Raw genomic sequence first — 19686 nt, 5'->3', positions numbered from 1 at the left:
TAACGCTCATGGCCTGGCACTGGCCAATGGGGTGGCATGTCGCCGCCGAAATGGTGACGTTACGTGGACACGGTGTAGTCACCAGGGCAGTCCGCACCAGATGACTTGTACTCAGAGTGCAGCGGTGTTTAATCGGCCCACACACAAATGAGTCACCGACACATCAAAATCTACCCCTCACCATATCTTGCATGGTGCCTTACCTGAGGACACGTATGAATTACGCCTCCTGTGTAACCCCCTCCTGTCTGTCAGCTATGCCGCCTCTCACAGCATATGTAAAAACATGATAACTTCACTCGAACAGGTCCCTGATAACAGAGAATATTCTAACCCACACGAACACGTGGAACTGACAGGAACATGCTAACATAACACACCAGCCAATTCACACCCACTCCCACGTACCAATATAAATACACATGCATACAAGGGTGTGCTCAGAAGCAATGCCTCCGATTATTTTTCTCCAAAACAGGTAAAGATATTCAAATGAAACAAAGACAGATACTAACACCTATCTTTATTCTCCCAAGGTGCGTATTTAATTCTCAACAATCACGACTGCCGTCCACACGTTTCTGCCAATGTTCAAGTAGTTTTCCGAGGCTGTCACAATAGAACTGTGTTCTGTTGATATAACAAGCATTTCACAGCGGCCTTGCCATCATCGGTGGAATAAAACTTCTCTTTGAAGGTGTTTCTTAAGTTTGGGGAAGAGATGAAAATCTGACTGAGCCAAATCAGGGCTGGTGATCCTTTGTGGCAGTACTCCATTGGCCATCTCTTACTTTCATTATCTTAATGGTGCACCCATCTCTCATCTCTAGTCATCACAATTCTCATCTCTCGTCACCTGCAATCATCCCAACACTCATCTCTAGTCATCTCCAGTCACCCTATCTCTCATGTCTAGTCATCACCAGTCATCCCAACTCTCATCTCTAGTCATCTCCAGTCAGTCATCCCATCTCTCGTCATCCCAACTCATCACCACTCAGTCATCCCAACTCTCATCTGTAGTCATCTCCAGTCAGTCATCCCAGCTCTCATCTCTGGTCATCACCAGTCAGTCATCTCCAGTCAGCCATCCCATCTCTCATCATCTCATCTCTCGTCACCTCCAGTCATCCCAACTCTCATCTCTAGTCATCTCATCTCTCGTCACCTCCAGTCATCCCAACTCTCATCTCTAGTCATCTCCAGTCAGTCATCCCATCTCTCGTCTTTTGGTCATCATCAGTCATCCCAGCTCTCATCTCCAGTCAGTCATCCCAACTCTCATCTCTAGTAATCTCCAGTCATCCTATCTCTCATCTCTAGTCATCTCCAGTGAGTCATCCCAACCCACATCTCCAGTCATCTCTAGTCATCACCAGTCAGTCATCCCAACTCTCATCCACAGCGCTTTGCATTTAACAGCTCTGATGTCGTTCTGCCCTCTGCCAACTTGACTAACAGCATGGAGACATCCTGTGTCAGAATCACAAAACTTTGCACCAGGTGTAGAGTGTACCTTGCTTCATTCGAATATCTTTACCTGCTTTGGGAAAAAGGAATAGGAGGCATTACTTTTCAACACGCACTTGTACATACATGTTGTTACGTTTGTGGGGGTAGGGATACTTTAAACCAGGTAGATTTGTGTAGGTAGCATGCTCCGAATGTCGTGAAGAAGAAGAACCACTACCATGTACTAAGTCGAGGACCTGTTTAACCCGAATGTCGGATGAAGTTGTATATTTGTCCCCGTCACGAGGGGGCAGGGCATGTTATTTAGCTCAGGGATTAGGTTAAGTAATTCCTTGTACGTCGTTCGCTATGCGATTTACCCCTTTTGTCTCTTTTGGCACCACACCACACGTAGGGCTAGAATTCCACATTTAAACGCCCTAATAATAAAACCTACTGGAAGCCAGGCATCAAGCACTATGGCTGACAACCCCGACTTGGCAGGCACACATAGCTCGGGCAGGCCGAAGACACGCCCCAAGGAGCCGTGATTGGCCTGGGCTCTTGATTGACAAGGAAGGCCGGAGTAAGAAGGGACTCGCTGATTGGTGGAGGGAAGGACAAGTAGAGAGCATCTCGCTGATTGGAGGAGAAGCACGATTACGTCAGAGGACAGCGTGTAAAGTGGTTGATGCACGCGGACATCTTGCTTCTCGTGCTGGATGTCAAAGTGGACGGTTGTGCTTGCTCGCTGCACGTGGAGGCTTGATCATATAAACGCCGCGTTCCGAGACTTTGCTGGTGGACGTGAGGTGGAAGAGCCGCGGACGGAGAGCTGCAGTTTTCCAAGCAGGAACAATGCGTGGACGAGCGCTGCTGGGCTGTAGCGTGACGAGGCGCGGCATAAAGAACGAGGGCACCTTGAGGCCTGGATCCGCACACGGAATTCGCGCCAAGGCGTGTTCCTACGCACGGACATCCGGGACCCGTTCGCGGACTGACAAGACCAGCCGATTGAGTCAAGTCCACCACATAAATCACACCATTATTTTCCAGTTTATTCTTCCCTTCGTCTGTGTTCAAGTCTGGTGTGGAGGATCCCATAGGAATTTAGTTTTACCGTCGTGCTTTTCTTTGTCCCGGCATTCCGTTTTAAATAAACCTGTTTATTTTTGTGCATTTTAAATCCGGTTCGTTTGAGTTTATTTTCTGCAGGTTTGGGAACTGCCGACGGGACCATAGGTAAGCGCTTCAGTTTTCCCCTTCTCTTTCTTCCTCCGGCACATATAGTAAAATCCACATTTGATCAGTCGCCTTGGAGTTAAAAGCTCGCGATTGGCTATCCGTTCCTTCGTACATTTGTTCTTTCAAATAATTTCAAAGGAAAGAAGTTATTTTGTTTGTTAGTCAGGAACGACAAATGGTGTCAGGAGTGGGATTCATTGTCGAAGTTGAAATACACACATTGTACTGTATAAAATGAGGCAATTATCTGTGTATATGTAGTCTAATTATGGAATCAAAAACAGCTGGCCTGATATTCACCAAGCTGTGCATTTGTGGTCAAGGTATCCAGGGCCAGGTCATGGGCATCAAATATCTCCCCTTCCCCCCTCCACCCCTCAAACCCCTACTTTCCCCCCACTCACAGGTGTCGGGAGATGGCTTCCGATCTTCACCTATACCAATGGAATGGTGCAAGCAAGTGGCCTACTGGCCCCTGCTGGAGAGAGGGGGTATCGAGGGTGGGGGAAATGATGCCAACTTCAAAAAACAAATCCTCTCACTTCCAGAGGGAGTGGGTATTACTCGCATATATGAAGTTCTTTCTAACCAATGACTGATTGACTCTCATATACATCTTCAGTATTTTATAGGTGGGTTAGAAAACTGAAATTCTGCATACTGAAGCAATTCGATATCATTATTGTAGGAAAAAAAAATCACAAAACTGTCGATGAATATTGATAAACGAAAATATGCAAAGAAAAGTCGACAGGTACAGCAGCTTCACTGCACTCACAGGGAGCGTCACGTGACCGAAGACAATGGGATGTAACATGATCTTGCACGGGTTTATTTAAAGAACACAGGGGTAAAGAAGGACAAGCTGTGATGAATAAATAAACGGGACGAACCAAGCGGTAGACAGAAGCAAACAGGGATGAAAGGAGTGAGAAATGTTATAGAAAATCCCAGCTGCAGCTGGGGATAATTGATAAGATGAGAGCTCATTGGTTTTCACCTCTAGTTATGGTTGAAAGATGTGATTGGGCCTCATGACACACACACACACACACACACACACACACACACACACACACTGACACACAAACACACACACACACTCTGCCAGAGACATACAGACACACACACACACACACACACACACACACACACACACACACACACACACACACACACACACACACACACACACACACACACACACACACACACACACCATTAGAGCTATGCAATGTGTAAGCAATAAAGGTATGATGGGCATTGCAGTACGAGTGTTCATGTAGAAAGAATAGTACATTCCTGCAAACCTGGAAACTGGACAGCAAAGCAGATCAATCTCCAAAAGCTCACAGTAATGTCAAGCACATAAACAAGCACAGGAAATGCGACTCGGATACCAATTACCCTTTTTAAAATGAAAATTTCCAAGGAAAGAAAAGGAGGGAACAGTGACCTCAACTTGATCCCAGGATTGCACGGGAATATCCAGTTCTCCTCGATGCAATTTAACTCCGGTATCCACTGTTACCTGTTACTCGTGTTGCGTCCGTAGGTACCATTACAGTCGACAAAGTCTCACTACGTTATAACAAGATGAATTTTGCTGTTAGTTGCAGGGACAACAAAGAACATGCGACGCATTCGGTGCTGGAAATTCTGTTCAAAATCGATTCAATAACAACAAGAGCAAAGTTTATCCCCATAAATTAATCTTTATTACAGGATCCTATGTACAAATGAGTAAAATGGAATCTGTACACAAAGTACAATGGTGTTCATAATATCAAATGCAATGATGCACATTTTTCAGTACTGGTTGGCAGTCTACATCGCTGGAAACTACGGTGTGTTCCAAAATGTGCAAATAATATACAACCGACATAATATTAACAATAGGAGTGATTATGTAAGATGGTTTACCTAAATTGATGTCGAAAAACCCCAAACTTCGTGAAATAAAAACTGGTCATCTTTACATAATTTTCACATTATACCTTCATCGACTGGTTAAAAGCAATGATCGAAATCCACGAAGATGGCACCTTTCAAATCGGCCCACGATTTTCCGAAGTCCCAGAAAGCCACGATCACGAATCCGCAAGCGGTGCTCGAGAAATCGAAATGGACACGACGGATGGTGGGTGATGCGCGCGTGGTGGCATCGGGATCACAACAAAAATGGGGTTATTAAACCAACACGTCGGACTCGCACACCGAACAAACTCATACGCATATATCAGAACCCAATACCGTGTGAAAATAGCAGTTGGCGCACACTTCATTAAAAAAAAAACACCGTCCGGGCAAGTCAAATGCATCCTGGTGACGACGCACTCATAAAATGCCTCTTTGAAGCCGATACAACAGGTTTACAATGTGCACAAATGCTTGAAGGATACGTTACATTTTAAAAAGCACCGCGCGTTGTTTTGTCATCGCTTTGCTTCATACTTGCCTTTTCCACTTTTCTCTGACTTGAAATTTTCGTGTCAGCAATTCTGAGAAGTTAAAATTTCACTGGCTTAGTGACAATGGCCAAAGGTCCATGGTCCTGGCCAAAAGTCCATGGTCCTGGCCAAAGGTCCATGGTCCTGGCCAAAAGTCCATGGTCCTGGCCAAACGTCCATGGCCCTGGCCAAAAGTCCATGGTCCTGGCCAAAAGTCCATGGTCCTGGCCAAAGGTCCATGGTCCTGGCCAAAAGTCCATGGTCCTGGCCAAACGTCCATGGCCCTGGCCAAAAGTCCATGGTCCTGGCCAAAGGTCCATGGTCCTGGCCAAAAGTCCATGGTCCTGGCCAAACGTCCATGGCCCTGGCCAAAAGTCCATGGTCCTGGCCAAAAGTCCATGGTCCTGGCCAAAAGTCCATGGTCCTGGCCAAAAGTCCGTGATTCTGGCCAAAAGCAGCTAAAACAAAAAGAAAAGATGTTCATAGAGGGGTGAAAAATAATCTACTTTGTTTAATTTATTTTTAAGGGTATCAACATGATCGACCGTGGTTTCAAAAAAGAGAACGTTAGTCTTTGCAATGTTGAGAAGCTCCAGATCGGCGCCCTGGTTTCGGTAGCAGTTCTTCATTCGGTGAGATGCGTTTGGCTACGGCCATTCTTTAGCCTAGACTTGCAACTTGGTGAGCCTTTCGATTTCTTTTCCAAGAGTCTGAAGGCTCTCCTGTGTGGAAAGAGGGGCCGCACAGCAAAAAAAACCCCGGGATTAAATGCGATCGGATGATCAGATGCCCTCAACAACCGACACAGCAGCAAAAGCGCTAACGACTGGCCGTGTGAGGCCTTTCATCGGTTCAATCAAAATAGTGCCAGCATCGAGAAGGGAAGGAAACAAGTCCACAAGCCAGTCCTTAATTCAAGCAAACATATCAACAAACACCGCATCCCTCCCACTGCACTGTTCATGCCCCAACTGAGCACCAACAGAAACACATCATTGTTTTAAAATAAGTTGTTGGGAACCCCTTCATCCCACAAAAGGAAACTATCGTTAACTGTATAACTGTCTGAAAATTCCCCATGGATGACGTGCTTTAGTCACTCCCCAGACAAATAAGGCATTCCCAGATGAACTAGACCGCAGTGTTAGGTGTACCTGGGGCACTCCAAGAATGCAGTGACAGAATAGGACGTCATCTTATATTTATAAATTTTCCCAAACCTGAACTTCCAGTGCAATTTTAATGTCAAGAGAAATTTGAAAAACGACAAAGGTGTTGGATGCGATTGTCTTTCAATGCAAAAGGTATTCGAACTGAGAAACTCTTAAACAGAATTTTGCAAAGTGCAAAAGCTTTTCAAACCCAGACGTGCAGTCTTTGGCAACATAGCACAGGTATTCCTGAGCAGATTAAAAAGGTGACCCAGGAACGGGTGCGTGAGTCAGCATGCCAGCGTGAAAAGTGGGTGTGTGTGTTCAAATCAAACACTCCGGTAGTTAAAACAACAACCAGATCAGACGATGCCCCTATCAACGGCAGCTTGTGGCCAACCTGGCGGCGTTTAAATTCGTCTCAACATTCAGAGTGGCCATTACAAACATATTTTCCATCCACAGAGCACACACTGATGTGAGTGTGAATCTTCCAAAGTCAAAGCTAATGGCTACTAAAGTTTATCCACAGGTTAAATATCAAAGTCGCAATGCAATTTCAAAAGCGTGGCTGTGTTCCTGTGTTCAAGCCAAATGCGTTTGGAAGCAAGTGAAGGCGAATCTCTCTCGACCGGCTATATAACATCCACGAGAAACACTCAAGGATTGAGTTTTACAAGGGTAGCAAAATCATGCCAGGGTGAACGATCGGGCCCACGGTTAGTGCCAGCCTTCACTCGCAGATCGTTTATCCTTTGAGCGTGAAATTTGATACATCTGCTATGGCCGCGTTCATTTCGGTCATCTGGATACACGTACAAAAGAGCCTCTCAGGTTATACTGGAAGTCGGGCTGTGTTGCAAAATACATGCCCCAAAATGAATTTTAAATTAACGTGTTTTCTACAACAATTTCACCAGCACCAATAAATTTGATATTGTGCAAATGCATCAACGTTTCAATGAAGGTTTTTGTTGAACGGCAAGAACTTGAATACAGTAATAACTCACTCAGTGTGTATGATGCGTTCATGGAAAAGAGAGCGCTAATATAAGATGTGCTCAAAGGGGTCATTATACCATTGTTTGTATGGAGATGGGTTCCCAACAGCGTTATTTCTTAGGCATGAGCAGTATACGAGTGCTTCATTGGTGCATCAGTAATAGCGCAAAAAATAACAATACAGGTGGTAAAAATATCATTTCATAAATAACAATAACATCAGTATGAACAAAAACATAAAATATGTACAAACATCAATAACCAGAACGGCACTCTTTGACGTCACGACGTCGACTGATATGCCTCCACCCACATTATTACATCATTATAATACTTGTATCAAGTTTGATTTTAATCCATTCAGCTGTTCCCAAGTTAGCACATTTTTACCTGACATGACCTTTGACCTATTGACCCCAAAATTTAAACAGTTCATGTTAACATCATTATACATACCTGTACCAAGTTTTAATTTAAATTCCCACAGCTATTCACATCTTCTCACATTTTTACTGCACATGACCTCTGACCTTTGGCCTTTGACATCGGGGCCCCCAAAATCGAATCAGATAATCTTTACATCATTATACATATCTGTACCAAATTTGAATTAGATCCCTTTCGTCATTCTCAAGTTATAGACCTACTACAGAGTTTGTCCTTTTAACGTTTGACCTGTTGAACCCAAAATCGAATCAGTTAATCTTTACATCATTAATCATTATACATACTTGTACCAAGTTTGAATTACATCACTTCAGCCAGACATAAACCTATTACAGACTTTGACCTTTGACCCCAAAACCTAGTCAATTCATCTTTACATCATTCTACATAAGTGTACCAAATTTGGTCCGAATCCCATCACTGGTTCACAAGTAATCGCTGTAACAGTATTTTTTACCTAACATGACCTTTGGCCTTTGACCTCGTGACCCCAAAACCTAGTCAGTTCATCTTTACCTCATTATACATACCTGCACCAAGTTTGACTAAGATCCCTTTATTAGTTCTTAAGTTATCGTGGAAACAAAAACCTATCACGGACGGACGGCCGGACAACCTGAAAACATAATGGCTCCGGCGACTTTGTCGGCGGAGGTATAAAAAGAACAATTGCCATCACTACGGCCTGGCAGAAAGTCCTGGAGGTATGCACACTCACCTCTAAACTGTCTAGCCTGGGCTGGAATCCTGACACAGCTATAAACTGTCATCTGTGGGTTTCCCTGGCAGGTTGATGGTGTGTGTGTGTCGTCGGTTGGACGTGAAACGGGCGTCCCGTCTGCCAGCATCTGTTGGTGGACGTTAAAAATCCCATGGTGTCCTTCATTAAGAATAGGCGAGCTATCATCGGCACCCTGGCCAAATTCCTGCCCAAATCAGATAAGAGCATTGCATCTGTGGCACAGCAGCGCCCCCCAACCCTGCACTCCCTGGAGAAAAATCACTGAAAAGTTTAAATTTGTCTTATTTCGGTTTTCTGCCCGTAAAAATGTTTTTCTAGCGTTGTGATTATAAATAAATAATATTTCGAATCGTAGACTTTTCTTCTTTGTTGAGTCTATCGCCAATATCGTACTTTGTGGTGCCAGTCAAACCAGAAGTTATTGCCCGGCTTTCCGATAAACAAGAATTCTCCACAGTACGTGCATCAGTGTGTCGTCTTGCAAAGTTCTGGTGAGGCCTTTGCCCTCGGGTTCCTTTGCTTAGCCCCAAGGTGTCCTCTCTGCACACAACACAACAATTATATTGAGCATCCCGTTTCAGTCATCGCGCATCATGAAACTCTGCTGAGCGTCGATTACCAAATGCTGCTCCAGTAGATTGAACATCTCCTACAAGTTCCTGACACAGTTTCTCCATAAACAAATGGCAAGTGACTAATCTCCTGATTGGTGGCTTTATGAAACCCATCAGTACGTGTGCATTGTACGCGCAGCCCACATGAACAATTTGATTACGAAGCGTCTTGGCCATTTATCGTGGTGGCGGCACTTCCGCAATCTAGAAATTGTCATTTTTGTCTGTCCACCCCATATAGGTATTATAGGCCTTCACCTCGTTCATATAGGTATTATCGGCCTTCAACTTGTTCAGGAGGGGAAGAGACATACAGTGCCTATAGAAAGTCTACACCCGCTTTCAAATTTTTCACCTTTTGTTGCCTTTTTTATGTTGAAGGCTCCAGTCACGGACGACATAGTCCTCATCGAGGCCGGGCCTCAAATAAAAGAGTTGTATTGATAGAGGTGAGGAGTGAAAATGAGTAAGAAAGGTTTATGATGAAAGGTGTATGATGTTTGTTTGTAATAAAGAGAGATTGAAGCTAGGCCCGGTAGCTGATAGTTTGAGTGAGACAGAAAGCAAGACCAGCAATCCTGACACGGAGAGTGCAAGATGGTTCCGGGCACCACTTTAACGCTCCAAAGTCTGAACATTTATCCAACCAGGATATTCTAGTTTTGTATTTTTAATTAATTTTCTGAAATTTGGAGAATTTGCTTTTCACTTGGAAGTTGTGGGTTACAATGTGTAAATAAAGGTGGAAAAAGTCTGATTTAGTGCAATTTAATTCCAGGTATAAGGTAACAAAAGGTGGAAATTTTGAAAGGGGGTGTAGACTTTCTATAGGTACTGTAGATTGCGGTGACAAAATATACAGCCGATTGTCCTGCCAACCGATAACAGCAACAGTCCCATTGAATAGAATTTCCCATTCTCCTTTTTGCATTTCACGTTTCTCCTCGTTAGAGTTTTGGGAAATTATTTGCCGTTGGTCACAGTCGTTCCACGCATCCTTATCCCTTTATTTTCATTAAACTAGGGCATGCCCGTACTATATATAAGCTAGGACGTGCCCGTACGTGGGTGCCCGTTCCTTGCCAAAAAAAAAAAAAAAAAAAAATTTGTGTAGGGGTGTGTGTGTGTAAACATCCTAGGGCGTGCCCGTACGTGGGTGCAAAAAAACATGCGTGCAAACAACAACAACAAAAAAAAACTTTGAAACCACGTGGCAGTAACGACCACAGAACCCCCCCCCCTCTATTTACATGAATGGTTTGGTCCATTCGCAACGACCACAGAACCCCCCCCTCTATTTACATGCAATGGTTTGGTCCATTCGCAACGCCAAAGCGAACGGCGAACGGCTAAATCGCCATAGCTCGGTAAGTACTTGTCCGATTAATTTCAAACCTTGAAAAGGCACATCCTCGGGTCCCCAGCAATATACCTGGCAAGTTTAAAGTATATCGGACCCGTGGTTGTCGAGAAACAGCGGTCACAGACAAACAAACGTACAAACGTACAAACGTACAAACGTACAAACGTACAAACAAACACACAGAGATTACTGGAATTATAGATAGATACTCAACCAGATGAACTGAGGTGTATAATCTGTCAGTGTACGCGGAATAATTATGTCCTGAGAATTTGTCAGTCATTCGGGTTCCCTGTAACCCCAAGGTCATCGATAGCTTCGGCATCATCTGTCCTCTCAGTGTAAACTTCAGCATTGCAAATATACCCATTTTCACTATCACATAGTAGAAAAGTATTGATTCCCAAACGGATTGGCTTGTCCTTTATGTACTGTTTGAGCGAATGTTTGTTTTTAGTGGGGATCATTCCCTCATCAAGAGAAACTTCACAATCTGGAACAAAGTAATGCTTGAAATTCTCAATCAAATAATTGAACACTGGGGCCTTGGTCTATCCCTTTCAACGCGTCTTCTGCCATGACCATGCCCTCAATCTCGGCCACGCCCTCAATCTCGGCCAAGCCCTCGATCACGGCCATGCCCTCAATCTCGGCCATGCCCTCAATCTCAGCCACGCCCCCGACCAACACCTCTGGGAGCTCCCCCAGCATTGTCGTCAGTACTGTCAGTTTCACTTTCCCCATTTGAAAAGTCATTCTCTGACTCAAAATCACTCTCATCATAACCATAATCATAATCCAAACTTTCCTTATCTGAGCTCAATACCTCAACTGACAACAGTTCGACTCATTTTGGAACGATTTTGAGCGAGAAATCTTCAAAAACTTTCGTGAATCTCATGCTCGTACCTCCGCAGATCATGTGTTTCATCGTGTGCACAAGGATGGGCTGACTGGTGTGCGTATCAAAGTGTGCGCATGGCAAACACCTCACTCGCACTTCCAGAGCAATTAGCGGTAACACAGACCAAACATTAGATTAGGTGTTATATAACGGAGCTGCTAACTGGTCAGGAAGTTTCTCGTGATAAGTTTGTAAACAAGAACAAAACATTGGGGCAATACCCCTGGTGCTCACCTGGTAGAATAAACAATATACTGCACCAACTAAAGGTATTTTAAACCAATTTCAATGGTTGCTAGAAGGTAGGGCAGCATTTAGAATCATACCAACATAATCATAAGACTTTAAACAAACAAACAAAATAATTATTTTGGGGGGAACCCCCCGCCCCCCCAGCCGTCCCCCACCCCATGTACCTCCTCAGACCCCAATTTTTATAATGCCTAATCCCAAAGGGGCAGATTTTTTTCATGCCGTGAATAAACTTTGGTACAGCACGGGTGGTGAAGGTTGTGGTCAAGTTTCATCGAAATTGTGCATGTCGTTTCAGAGAAGAAACCAAATACCTATTTTGGGGGGTCAAACCTGAATCCACCTTGAACCCGGTAAACCTGCATTGGACCCCGATATTTTTAATGCCGTGAACAAACTTTAGTCACAACATAACAAATATAATTTGTGCCAAATTTGGTCACAATCCCTTCAGCGGTTTCGGAGAAGAAATTGCAAGTGTTTACGGATGGACTGACGGACAGACGGACTGACTGACTGACTAACTGACGACGCACCATCGCATAAGCTCCCCTGAACTGCGTTACAGGTGAGCTAAAAATTAGCCTCAAGCCATGAATAAAACGAGCTCAATTACAAGCTTCACACCATGAAAATAAATAAATAAATAAACAAACAAAGCATGTCACTTGGAACCCGGGTTCAAAGGGTTAAGTTGGAGCACATTCACTACCGAACAGTTTCCAGACAAGCATTTTGCTTGCACATTGCGTGACGCATGATTGGCCCTTTGGCTTGGAATGAAACGTAAAATTATTTCCAGGAAGATTGCCTTTAAAGCTTAAAGCATAAACTTGCTCGTCAAATAACACGTCACACGCACGTCATTTGCACGTCACTTGCGTGCATTTGCACGTCATTTGCACGTCAAATAACGTGATGAAAATTGCTGCTGATAATTATTAACTGCATAGTCTCTTCCTCCTCCTTACCCCCTGCCTCCACCTCTTACTTTAACTCTCAGTCCACCCTTTTTGCGGGTTTATTTTCACTTTTGTTGGGATGTGATTCGTGCATAACGGGGCAGACACGGAAAAAAATACGACAAGATTATCACGAAAAAAATTAACTTTCTATGCCACCTTCTATCAAATCACCTACATACCTTCAAGGTGATGTTTTTAAGGAGCGTGTCTTCAAGCACAGCCTGAAGCTTGTGGTTGATTTCCAAGGACAGTTCGAGAGTAAGTCGGCTATCGACTGCATGAGAAGAGTAAAGAGAAGCCATAATGCCTCCCTTCCGTGAAAGGCGGGCCTTGCTTAGGTCTGAGGCTTCAGAAGACAAGGCTCCAGCTTCTTCACGCAAGACATAGCCTTGGATGATGCTGGAACAACAATCAACAAACACCTTTGAAAACCTCTTATTGCATTCACCACCAAGTACATTTGCAAACAAACGAACAAAGAAACCGAACGTTCTGTTCACAAATTATAGGTCGCAACACAAATGGGCTGTGCAAAAATTTTTCAATCACTGCTAGTATGCTCAGGCTGATGAACTAAAGAGAATAAATGTCATCGTCAAATTTTCTGAACCGTAGCAGAAACATGACAAAGTTACCTGGTGAGAATCAATATGGCATTTTACAAATACAGGGCCAAGACAAATTTCTCAACTCCGAATTTATTAACATCCTCTTCCAGAGTGGTAATACAATGATATTGGGCCAGATAGAACATCACATCATAAACCTTAAATGAGTATTCATGTGTATGTTTGGCGACACGTTAGACTGCCTGATATACATTTGTAACTAGTCGAGTTACCCAATCAATTCGGGATATTTAGACTTCAGTAAAACATCGAGAAGATTCTTGTTTACAGAGGCAGCAAAAAATTAACTTGGAAATGCGACATGGCAACGGTGGCCCAAATGGTCTCATTTCCTTGTTTAAGGTCGTACAGGATCGTGTGACCACTCGGTACAACCAACATAGTCAAACGGAGACTTTGGATCCTTTTTTGTTCATTTGCATTCTGCAAACAGAAATAAATATTTAAATGCAATTGATGCAAATATCCAACAAAGAATTGACCTTCAACCAGCGCTTTGCTGGGCTTGCCATTTGTGGCTTTTCATGGCAGCGAGAAGAACATGGGAGGAGTGAATTTATATCTATATATATATATATATATATATATATATATATATATATATATATATATATATATATATATATATATATATATATATATATATATGTATGTATATATAAATATATATGTATATATATATATATATATATATTGTTGCGGATATGAGGACTGTATATTTTTTTTATTGTGTGCTTTATTATTATTATTATTATTGTTTATTCTGCGCCCCCTGCCTCCGGAGCTGTGTAAAGGTGAAAGGGCATCCCATAATTAGTCCACAAGCATACACGTCAGCCAATAATAGAATACCCCTGTTCGATAGTTATATCTTATTCTGTGTTTTAGAGTAAGGCTGTGTCTCCCATTAATTGAAGTACTCCATTGCACCAGTGAAAGAGAATAGATCCCCTTTCATTCCCATCCCCAAAATCTCCATTTCCTATCACATCCCCTTTCGTCATTGCCGAGCCTCGATTGCCAATTACCTCCCCTCCAAAACCACCATTGAACAAGTGCTCGGGTCGGGGAAGAGGGGCGTGCCCGCCCGTCGTCATCAAGGGCGGAGCCAGAGGGTCGCATGACCAACCAGGGCCGAGGTGAGCACACCGATGGGCGTGTCCTGAAGGCCGGCGGCTTGATCGCCGGAGGCGCTATAAAGGCGCGCGCGCAAGAAGCGGGGTGTAAGGTCAGTTGGTTGCGGTGGTGGTGGTCAGTTGGTTGCGTTGGGTCAGTCGGTGGTGAAGAGTCGGTGGTGAAGGTGGTCAGTGGTTGCGTTGGTTGCGGTGAGGAGTCGGTGGTGAGGAGTGAGTGGACCAAGAAAGAGTTGAGGGTTTGGACCAGACGAGTCGGACAAGTCCTGGGAAAGCAGCGGAGGCCACAGCAGCAACAACACCCAACAGCCACTTGGGGCCTGGACGGCGGTTTTGAGCAAGGCCGTGAAGGAACGGCGGCTGCTAAACGCGCCGATCGTGCTGCAGGACCCCCTTGGACCTTCCTCTCCCTCCAGCCATCCACCTCCTGCCTTTCCACCCTTCTTGTGTAGGTGAGTTTGTTTTGTTTGTTCTGTCCCTGGGTTAATTAAGTCTGTATAAGCTAGTATTTGCACTGTGTCACCTGCGTCTTATGTGTTGTAAATAAACGTGACTGCTTTCTTTTTGCTTGTGTGTACAATAAATCCAATTACTCTTCTGTCCGTCTTCTCGTTTTATTCCTTTTCCTCTTTGCATTTCGTCGTTTTAGTCTTTTCCCAGATTGGGCAGCTGCGGTGCGATACGGCCAAAGTTCTGGGTGAATCGGGGAACAACTGTTCGGTCGCGGAGCCTTCGCTCGGCAAAGTAAGATCTAAACCGCGATCAGTAACAATATATATATATATATATGTATATATATATATATATATATATATATATATATATATATATATATATATATATATATATATATATATATATATATATATATATATATATATATATATACATATATATATATATTGAAGGAGCTCGGGCTCCCACGTCGATCGGAAGAATGGACGCGACAAAAAGCTGGAATTCGTCCGAGTTGCTTTATTCAAACAAAACACTCAGGTACTCTGAAAAGCCCGTTTATCGGGCAGCAATATATACACAAAGAATTAAGTTAAGCACCCCCCCCCGTTTTTTTACAACCTCGCACATTACAAGTTTGTTGTCGTCAAAACAGTGTAATATACCCATGATATTGCTATATTTTCTGGAGAAGTGATATTATGGTCACATAAAAACATAACAATCATGCCGTTTTCAATATTTTATTCTGAATAATTTAAGGTGAAATTTTTTGGGAATTTTAGGCATATTTTCACCTCAATTTAAGTATGGAGCTATAGGTCCATCACGGACAGTGTGGATGACGTTTATGTTTTCTAACGTACAGTCATTGTTCTGAGAAGACCTCTAGCGATCTTTGCGTCAATAACGTGTGTAGGACCCACGTGATCGGATCACTGACTCAACCAATCACTTTTTTTCACTTTGATCACTCAATTTCATCAATGGATAATTGCTAATGTCATACCAATCATTATTTGATCTCACATACCTTAGAATATATGCCAATGTATACATATACACAAAGAATATATATTAGGGGGTGCTTACCTTAATTCGTTGTGTAGGGGTGCTTAACTTAATTCTTTGTGTATATATACACACATTATCCCGGAGCGTTTGCCCAGGAAAGGCGAGAGGGGGCGTGGCCGAGCGTCCTGGCTGCGGCTTGGCAAGTTGAGGGCGAGCCTGCTGGGAGACGTCGCAGAGCAGGACAGTGTCCGCGAAGGGGATGTCGGCCAGGCGGAGGCCCGTGTCCGCTGCCCGGAGGGCTTGCACCGTGGTGTCGGTGGTTTGGTCCGCCGCCATAAGCGCGAAGTCCACGCCCAGGTGGACCACGTTCGCGCTGGCCCGGGAAAGACAGTCGGCCACGGCGTTGTTTTTGCCGGCGACGTGCCGGATGTCCGTGGTAAACTCCGACACGGCGGAGAGGTGGCGCTGTTGGCGGGCCGACCACGGCTCCGTGACCATGCCCGGGCGTCCCGACCGAGGCCTGGCAAGTTGAGCGCGGGCCTGCCCGGGCGTCCTGGACGAGCCCGGCATGGTGATCGCTCCGCGTCCTTGATAGGTGCAAGGCGATTGTGAAAACCCAGCGGTAGCCGCTACACACGTCCCCCCAGAATCGACTTGCACCGGCAGGGTCAATTTGAGGGGGGTGCTGATGACCCGGCCGAAGCGACCCCTGGCGGGTCGTGGGGGGGGGGGGGGGGGTCCGGTGTGGTGGGATGTTGGCACGGGGGCAAACCGTCGGGCGGCCTCCTGGAGGTCCGAGCGCTGGTGAGCTGCGGACCAGGGACTGGTAGCGTCGGGCACGAATTCGCCCGGGACGCGTAGCGCCTGGCCGTAGACAAGCTCGGCGGTGGATGCCTGGAGGTCCTCCTTGGGGGCCGTGCGGAGGCCCAAAAGGACCCACGGCAGCCGGTCGGCCCAACCGCCGTCTTGAAGGCCGGCCATGAGCGCGGCCTTCATGGAGCGCGCCGAAGCGGGCGACCCAGGTGGCGATGAAAGCCTGCGCCACGTCGGCGGTGGTGGTGGAGACGAGGGGAACGGCCTCCGGCCACCTGGTGGTCCTGTCCACCATGGTGAGCAGGTGTGTGAACCCCCGTGACGGGGGGAGGGGGCCCACCAGATCCACGTTGACGTGGTCGAAACGTCGTTCGGGCACGGTGAAAGGTGCCAGCGGGGCCTGGGTGTGTCGGTGGACCTTGGCCCGTTGGCAGGCTGTGCAGGTGCTGGTCCAATCGCGGACGTCCCGACGAAGGCCGTGCCAGACGAATCGCGCCGACACCAGCTTCTGGGAAGCTTTCCGGCCCGGGTGGGAAAGGCCGTGGAGGGAGGCGAAGATGCGGCGTTGCCAGGTGACGGGCACGATGGGGCGAGGCTGGCCTTGGGAGACGTCGCAGAGCAGGACAGTGTCCGCGAAGGGGATGTCGGCCAGGCGGAGGCCCGTGTCCGCCGCCCGGAGGGCTTGCACCGTGGTGTCGGTGGTTTGGTCCGCCGCCATAAGCGCGAAGTCCACGCCGAGGTGGACCACGTTCGCGCTGGCCTGAGAAAGGACAGTCGGCCACGGCGTTGTTTTTGCCGGCGACGTGCCGGATGTCCGTGGTAAACTCCGACACGGCGGAGAGGTGGGGCTGTTGGCGGGCCGACCACGGCTCCATGACCTTAGCCATTGCGTAAACCAACGGCTTGTGGTCGACGAACGCCGTGAAAGGTCGGCCCTCCAGGAGGTGGCGGAAATGGCGGACGGCCAGGTGTAGACCGAGGAGCTCACGGTCAAACGTGCTGTATTTGAGCTCGTTCGGCCGGAGCTGCCGGCTGAAAAAAGCGAGTGGCTGCCAAACCCCGTTCACCCATTGCTCATGTACGGCGCCCACCGCGTAGTCGGAGGCATCCGTGGTGAGGGCGATGGGAGCATTGAGCACCGGGTGAGCGAGCAGTGTTGCGTCGGCGAGGGCCCGCTTTGAGCTTTGGAAAGCCGCGTCCATTGCTGCGGACCAGGCGATGTCGTGCTTGGCCGGCTTGCCCCGGAGGGCTTCGTAGAGGGGCCGCATGAGTTGAGCAGCGTGGGGCACGAAGCGGTGATAAAAATTCACCATTCCCAGGAATTCCTGCAGGGCCTTTATGGTGCGGGGACGCGGGAACGTGGTGATGGCCTCGACCTTGGTTGGCAGCGGCACGGCCCCGTTCTTGGTGATGTGGTGGCCCAAAAAATCAACGGCCGTCGTGCCGAAGTGGCATTTGGCCGGGTTGACGATGAGGCCGTGCTCGCTGAGGCGCCCGAACAGTGTTCGGAGGTGGAGGAGGTGCTCGGCCCGGGACGTGCTGGCGACGAGGATGTCGTCCAGGTAAACGAAAAGGAACGGCAAGTCACGCAGCACGCCGTCCATCAAGCACTGGAACGCCTGAGCCGCGTTCTTGAGACCAAACGGCATCCGTAAGAATTCGAATAAGCCGAACGGCGTGATGACTGCCGTTTTAGGGACGTCGGCCGCCCTGACAGGTACCTGGTGATATCCCCGTATGAGATCAATTTTCGAAAAAATGACCCGTCCCGCCAGACGGGCGGAGAAGTCTTGGATGTGCGGGATCGGATACCTGTCGGGGGTGGTAGCGTCGTTAAGGCGGCGGTAGTCGCCACATGGGCGCCAGCCGCCCCCTGGCTTTGGGACGATGTGTAGTGGCGAAGCCCACACGCTATCGGAGCGCCGCACGATGCCGAGGTGTTCTAAAGCGTCGAACTCGGCTTTGGCCACGGTGAGCTCGGCTGGGTCGAGGCGGCGGGCTCTGGCGAAGACCGGGGGGCCCGTGGTTGGTATGTGGTGCTCGATCCCATGCCGTACTGCGACGGCCGAAAACGTCGGCCGCGTGAGGGCCGGGAACTCCATGAGCAGGCGAGCAAACTCGTTCGCTGCCGGGAGGGCGCATGCCAGCTCGGTCGGCGCGGAGCTGCTCAATGTGCATACCAGGGAGCTGAAGGTTTCGGCGTTGATTAAACGACGCCGTTGGACGTCCACCAGCAGTCCGTGTGCGCAGAGGAAGTCGGCGCCTAGCAGAGCCATGGGCACTTTTGCGGTTACAAACGTCCAAGCAAAGCGTAGGCCGCCGAAGCAGAGGGTGACGTTGCACGGGCCGAAGGTGCGGAGGGCCGATCCGTTGGCCGCAACCAAGGAGGAGCCGCAAACCGCGGACTGCCTGTCCTGATCAGAGGCGGGTATGACGCTCAGTTGGGCGCCGGTGTCGCACAGGAAGCGCCGTCCGGATGCTTTATCCGTGATGAACAGTAAGTTGCCCGTGTGGCCGGCGCTCATGGCTGGTAATGAACGCCGGCCCGGCCGTTTCCCGGCCTGCCGAAGGTGCACGGGGGTCGGCATGTCCGGGCCTTCTGTCCGAACCTGGCATGATAGTAACACCACGCTTGGTCAGGTGGAGGCCCCGGTCGTCGTGCTGGAGGTGGTCGGCTCGGTGTAGCGGCCGCCAATTGCGTCAGCAGTTTGGTCGTCGACCGTGCCGGGTGCTCGGGCGCCATGGGTGTTGCGTCGGACGGCGGTGGGCACCAGGTCGCTGCTGCGATGCGCTGGCCTGCGGCGGAGATCTTGTCGGCTTCCCTGGCAAGGGCACGGGGATCCGTGATCATCGTGCTTGCCAGGGCGAGGTGTACCGGGCTAGGCAGCTGACGGAGGAACAGCTCCCGGAACAGGAATGCCGGAGAGTGCTCGCCGAGCAGCGAAAGCATGTAGTCCATTCGCTCGGAAGGGCGCGTGTCGCCGAGCTCGGGCAGGTCGAGCAGGCGCCGTGCGCGTTCCGCCGATGGGAGGGCGAAAGCGTCAAGGAGGAGCT

General features: G+C 47.7%; 1 protein-coding gene across 3 annotated transcripts in view; it reads right to left on the bottom strand.

Annotated features, from left to right (window-relative positions):
* Positions 1–4391: 4391 nt before the first annotated feature.
* CCDC186 (coiled-coil domain containing 186) overlaps positions 4392–19686 on the bottom strand; it is a 188966-nt gene continuing 173671 nt past the window's right edge. Inside the window, exons 15-17 of one of the 3 annotated variants that reach the window (XR_013622393.1) lie at positions 12767–12986; positions 5431–5869; positions 4392–5311 (exon numbers count right to left, since the gene is read on the bottom strand). Coding sequence is in view for 1 of the 3 variants with exons in the window: in XM_078771761.1 (XP_078627887.1) it covers positions 5813–5869; positions 12767–12986 (277 nt within the window). In the remaining 2 variants the exon portion in view is untranslated. Of the gene's footprint in view, positions 5870–12766; positions 12987–19686 lie in introns of all 3 variants that reach the window. The other 2 variants (XR_013622394.1, XM_078771761.1) reach the window with 2 other exon arrangements.

The sequence above is a fragment of the Myxine glutinosa genome, chromosome 2 (assembly GCF_964187855.1).
Source record: "Myxine glutinosa chromosome 2, kmMyxGlut1.1, whole genome shotgun sequence".
Classification (NCBI taxonomy): domain Eukaryota; kingdom Metazoa; phylum Chordata; class Myxini; order Myxiniformes; family Myxinidae; genus Myxine; species Myxine glutinosa.
This window is presented reverse-complemented; position numbering and strand designations above follow the sequence as displayed.